Genomic DNA, 6,000 nt, shown 5'->3' on the forward strand with positions numbered 1-6,000 from the left:
GTAAGATTCTTAAAGTTAAGAACATGATCTTTTAGCCAGGCACCGTGGCGCACCTCAGTAATCCCAGCGGCTCTAGAGGCTGAGACAGGAATCGTGAGTTCAAAGCCAGCCTCATCAACAGCAAGGCACTAAGCAACTCAGTGAGACCCTGTCTCTAAATAAAATAGAAAATAGGGCTGGGGATGTGGCTCAGCGGTCGAGTGCCCCTGAATTCAATCCCTGGTACCCCCCCCCAAAAAAAAAAAGTCATCTGTTTCTCTGACACCTGCCACACCAAACCTAAGGATGTAGCTGAGTGAGCTGTTTGGCCTGTCACCGGTGCCCTCAGTATTAGTGCCTTCATGGTGCAGTAGTGCCTATGGCAGCTTTTTGCCATTACCTCGTGACAATAAGCAGGCACTGAGTAAAGGGTCTGTTGAATTCATGAGGTCATTTAGCTTCGGGAAACTTGAACCAGGCACTCTGTATGCCTCGGGGCTCCTGAAAGATGGCCTTTTAGAGTGTCTGGGGCCCAGCCTCCCTGCTGCCGCTTTCCCCTTGCCCATATTCTCTTGGTTCCTTTCCCGTCTCTTCCTTCCCTTCCTTTCCTTCCCCCCCTTCATTCTCTCTCTCTCTCTGCTTCCCATTGGGTGTGTGTTGCTAGGTGAACGCAGGGCCTCACCTGCTGTGCCAGTGCCAGCATGCCAGCCCCCAGCTAAATCTCCAGCCCCTTTCCTCCCTTTCCCCAGTTGCGTGGTTAGCGGGGTGTGGGTGTGTGTGGAGAGAAAGCAAGATTGTACGCTTATTTAGAAACCAAAGTTAAAAAAAGATGAAAGGTTGGGGAATTTGGTCAAGTGCTCTAAAAGAAAGCAAGTATGAGGTGAATTCCTGCTGAAGACATCCATGTGAATCCAGATAGGAACAACAGGTCCCAGCCCAAAAGCTAAAGCTGAAAGGTGAGCAGCAGTGTCAGCAGGGCACCCTGCAGTGAGGCAGAATCATAGAAGCCCCTCCAGGTGGAGCCCCGGGGCCAATGCTCTTATGCTGGGCTGGGGAGAGTGTACTGTGGCCTGGCACCCAGTTGCTTGCCTGACAGATGGACACAGTCCTCTTCATTTGGAGAAGGGGCCATGAGGGTGAGCAGAGCCCAAGACAGCAACACTATCTCTTGGTCACTGGGGCTTAGCCTTGTCTGAGTTCTTTGGCATTAGGTGACATGATGAGAGATTGTGGTCCTATCCCAGGGTCTCAGATTTAATTATTTCCCTTCTCTGTATCATTGTCACTAAATCAACCAGTGACCACAGCTTTAGTGGTAAGTGTAAGGAATGATACACTTTGATATTGTGTAATGGCAGTGATTTATGTGAATTAGGTAAGTTCCCATTCCCACTTAGGAGAGTTAGGGTCGCACACAGCTGGTGGGTATTAGGGCCAAAATCGATGTTCAAGTTGTCTGGGTCCCTGGTGGATACCTCTGATCTGCCACCCTCCTCTGGGACATAGATTGTGTCTGCCCCCAGGCCTGTTCACTGGTATTATTGGGATGGTCACATGTAAGCAGAGCACCTGACGTGACAGTGTTAAGCTAAGTGATGTGAAGTGATCGGTAGTGGATAGGAGAAGGCTTCTTTTGAGTTTGAACTATTCTTACCTTGTTGACCATTAAGGAAGAAAGCTGAAATTGCCCCCTCCTCTCATAGGCTTTTAGAATACAGTGCTCCGCAGGAACTGAGATGGGCAAAATTTGTGTCTCTTCAGTATTTAAACTTATATTTAAAAGGAAGGCACACTGACTTCAAAAGTCAAAAGCTTCCTATTCCCCTTAATCCTGTAGCCCTCTTCATAAATGATAGCCTTGTTCAGTTGAGCACATACTATTCCAGGCTTGATGCATTTATAATTATAAAAAAACTATCCTTTATGTTTTATCTAGCTACAAATGCACAGAGAAAACTAGAATATATATATATATAATACAAAATTATGTGAATTCAGAGATTTTGGGGGGGGGGTTGGGTTTTTTGTTTGTTTGTTTTATATTGGGGATGGAACCCAGGAGTGCTCTACCACTGAGCTCCATTCCCAGCCCGTTTTTATTTTTGAGACTGGGTCTCTCCTAGTTGCCGAGTCTGGACTGAAACTAGTCCTCTTGCCTCAGCCTCCTGACTTGCTGGGATTACAGGCATGTACCCTGTGCCTGGTGATTTTGGGGGGGTTTTTGTTAGGGGGAGATACCACAGATGGATTATATTTGGGACTTGCTCTCCCATCCAGAATGAATTCATGTGTTACATTGTCTTTCCTCATATGCAGAGATCCTACAGCAAGGAACTGTTTGAAGAAGTAATTTCAAAAATGCGGAAGGCGGGGATCAAATCCACTATAGCAATAGAGAAGTTTAAACTTCTCGCTGAAAAAGTAGAGGAGATAGTGGCTAAGAACGCACGCGCAGAGATCGACTACAGTGACGCTCCGGATGAGTTCAGAGGCAAGTGGCCTGGCTTTTTCACACTGACCACTGTGATCTGAGTCTACTTGAAATATACGCTAACAGCACTGCCTGTACTTCCAGTTTCTTTGATGATGCACTACAGGTACAGGTGCTGCCTTTTTTATGAACTGGGCTTTAACCCAGGCATGCTCTACCATTGAGCCACATCCCCATTCCTTTTATATTTTGAGACAAGGTGTCACTAAATTGGTTAGGGTCTTGCTAAGTTGCTGAGGCTGGCTTTGAACTTAGAATCCTCTGCCTTAGCCTCCCAAGTCGCTGGAATTATAGAGTGCACCAACACACATGGCTTACCGTTGCTTCTTGAAAGGCTCTGTCTGAAATTACTTTTGCCTATTTTTAGGTCACTGTGTAAATTGAAAAAATGTCCTTAGCCTGATTTCAAACCACATAACAGTCTGGAAGATTTGAAGGACAGCTTTGTCTTTTGTAAATGAGGACTCATGCTTTCAAAGAATTCTGAGAAGTCCGGATGAGGTCCAGCCCTTCGGGGCCTGCTGCATAACTGCCCTCAGGTCTTTGTTCTCTTCCCGGCAGTGGCGACACAGACTACTTTCCCCTCTCCACAAGGCAGTGAATGTGCCTTCATCTCATGCTGTTTCCTCCCCAAACTGGGAACCCTGGAGAAGCCATTTGCTGTTCCTTTGGATGTATTTTTGATGGTGGGAGGGACTTGGTTTTGTTTTTCTTCAGTTTTAACCCCTATCATCAGGTAGAGTTTGTTTTGCTTTTCTCTGCAGACCCTCTGATGGATACCCTGATGACTGACCCCGTGCGGCTGCCCTCCGGCACCATCATGGACCGCTCCATCATCCTGCGGCACTTGCTGAACTCCCCCACTGACCCCTTCAACCGGCAGACGCTGACTGAGAGCATGCTGGAACCAGGTAGGGAGGGCACAGCTCATTGCAGTGTGCCCTCAGTGCCAGGAGCTCAGCCAGAACCATACCAGAGGCAGCCAGAAAGGGAGAAGGGCCAAGTCCGGGCTCTGCCAGGCTTCTTGCCCTTTCTACAGAAAAGACACAGAGTGCGCGCGTCTTTTTTCACTGTGGACATCTGGCCCTTCCTGTTCTGTCCTGTTTTCTGCAGGCTTCAGCTAACGAGGCAATGAGTGGTTTTCTTTCCATGCAAGCCTCATCTCAGGAAGAGTTCTCCCACCTGGACACTAATTTTCCTTTCTTCTTCTCCCCTTAGTGCCAGAACTGAAAGAACAGATTCAGGCATGGATGAGAGAGAAACAGAACAGCGATCATTAACCGTCCCCCTCGCCCCCTCTGCTGGGAGCAGCCAAGGCCAGCGAGGCAGGCAGAAGCAGCATCCGCGGTGCAACTGTTGCTCAAACATCAGAGGCATCTGGCCAGATGCGGCCAAATTCCCGAGAGCCCAGCCCAGTGACCAAACAGTAGAGATCTGGAGGGACATGAATGAGAAGAGGAGCCCAATTCCTGTACATATATTTAAGTGACAGACACAGTCAAAAGCTCAAGGGACAGGTTTTATGGTTGCTTGCGTAATAAAGCATGTCCTTCCATGTCACGATTTGGGGCTTTTGCAGTGGAAGTCTTTTAGTGATGGCAAATGGGCCTGGGCAGCATCCCCTTCATCTTTTGTTGTTGAGTTTTTTTTGTTTGTTTGTTTTTTCTGTTTTTTTTTTTTTTTTTTTAATCCAATATCCGTTGATTTGATTGTGATTAGAGAACTCGGACATTTTGCTGCTAAAGAATCTTTTCCCTTCTCCCACTTCCTGCCCCTACTTGCACTGCTGTGGATTTTTTTTTAAAAGAAACAAAAACAAATTCCTTTCCCCACCCTCCAAACATATATTCTGTGAGATAACTGTGCCTGCGACAAAGTGTTAATCCTGGGATCGTATTTTTATATCATATTCTCATATTTGTTTTTTTAATTGGTGTTAGATGACATGATTAATAAAAAAGGCAAGATATTTTCAGAATTTGAATTTCAGTTTTTTTTTTTTTTCCTTTTGAGATGTCCCTTTTAAATTTTTTTTATTATAATCAACATGAAGAGAATCCTGTTGCTCTGGTCCTTATAACAAGCCCTCTGTTAGGAACTAAAGGAGCAATTGCAGCAGATGCTGAGGGATATCAGGACTTAGCAACTGATGGTTTTGGGGGGTGAGGGTTGGTCTTTTTAATGCTGTGTGACAGTTTAAAACCTTTACCGTTATCCTATGAGGGTAAATAAATTGCTCTACCCTTGAGTCTGAGTTTGAGGCAGGGTTCGTTTGTATGATGTGTCCTTTGGGGTTTGGCCTTACCAAAGCAAAAAAGGGTGCAAGAAATGTGGATGTTGGTGTGCTTGTTTAAACACTCACAGCCAGCCACACACACACACGCACACGGCAAAGGCGTTTTGTATTACCGCTCCCAAGTAACATACTTGAATTCTTGACTTTCCTTTGGGGTAAAAAAGGATTTGAAACCATAAAGTGTTTTGAAGAAATTAAGTCTACAGAAACATACTTTCTCTTTTCTTTTCCTTTTTTCCCCCTCCACAGACCATGTCCTCTGTTCAGTTCCTAACGCAAACTACAATAAACGGTGATACACACACACAAGGAATTTTGAGTCTCTTCTTTTTGTGGAAGAATAAAAGGTGGGGTGGGTAAACAGAACCAAATGAGTGTGTGTGGGGTAAATCATCTTTTCTGGAGCCAATTAGGCATTGCTGTTTGATTTTTGTTTGGTGTGTGTGTGTGTGTTGCTAGGGATTGAACCCAGGGCCTTGTGCATGCAAGGTACGCACTCCACCAACTGAGCTGTATCCTCAGCCCAGGAGTTGCTGTTTTTAAAATAAAACTTTCCCATTCCCGTCAGCCTAGAAGACCACATTTGGTTCTCATTCCAGTTTGCTGGTCTGCGGAGGCTGTTCAGTATTCTACTTGTGTGCAGAGGTTTTTGTAGACGCTCCTTTCATGAGCCTCTCTCCAGGCAGCTCCAGTTTGCAGACTGACTCTGCGGCTTATGGAACAAGAACAACAGGCACTCCTGCAGCTTCCCACGTGGGAGGGGCCATGCAAAGGACTTTGCATTCATGGTGCCAGCTCCAGGAGGACACTGCTATTTATTAGTTTGTTTTGGGTCTCTGTTTTGTTTGAAACAGGCCAGGCGTGGGTGGAAGAAGTTGGGTAACCTGCTGAGCATCACCTGGCTGGTTAGGTGAGCGGCAGGTGTGCAGGCACCAGCGCCCCCACCTTTGTGTGTACTGCTCTTGCGCATTTTGACTTTTTTAAAAAAATACAATATGTGTAGGGCTGGGGTTGTGGCTCAGCAGTAGAGCGCTTGCCTTGCATATGTGAGACCCTGGGTTCCATCCTCAGGAAATAAAGGCATTGGGTTGTGTCCACCTAAACCTAAAAAAATAAATATTTTTTTTTAAAAATAAGAATGTGGGCTTGGCTCAGTGGTAGAGCGCTTACCTTATATATGTGAGACCCTAGGTTCCATCCTCAGCACCACCTAAAAATAAATGAGTAAAATAAG

At 46.0% G+C, this 6,000-nt stretch overlaps 1 protein-coding gene across 6 annotated transcripts in view; it reads left to right on the top strand.

The window, feature by feature from the left end:
• Ube4b (ubiquitination factor E4B) overlaps positions 1–5,075 on the top strand; it is a 115,387-nt gene extending 110,312 nt beyond the window's left edge. For all 6 annotated transcript variants that reach the window (XM_078025245.1, XM_021732851.3, XM_005334764.5 and 3 more), the window contains 3 exons: positions 2,296–2,470; positions 3,235–3,381; positions 3,689–5,075. In XM_078025245.1, the coding sequence (XP_077881371.1) occupies positions 2,296–2,470; positions 3,235–3,381; positions 3,689–3,750 (384 nt within the window). In that variant the 3' untranslated portion in view covers positions 3,751–5,075. The remainder of the gene's footprint in view (positions 1–2,295; positions 2,471–3,234; positions 3,382–3,688) is intronic.
• The last annotated feature ends 925 nt before the right edge of the window (positions 5,076–6,000 follow it).

This window comes from Ictidomys tridecemlineatus, chromosome 11 (genome assembly GCF_052094955.1).
Source record: "Ictidomys tridecemlineatus isolate mIctTri1 chromosome 11, mIctTri1.hap1, whole genome shotgun sequence".
Taxonomy (NCBI): Eukaryota; Metazoa; Chordata; class Mammalia; order Rodentia; family Sciuridae; genus Ictidomys; species Ictidomys tridecemlineatus.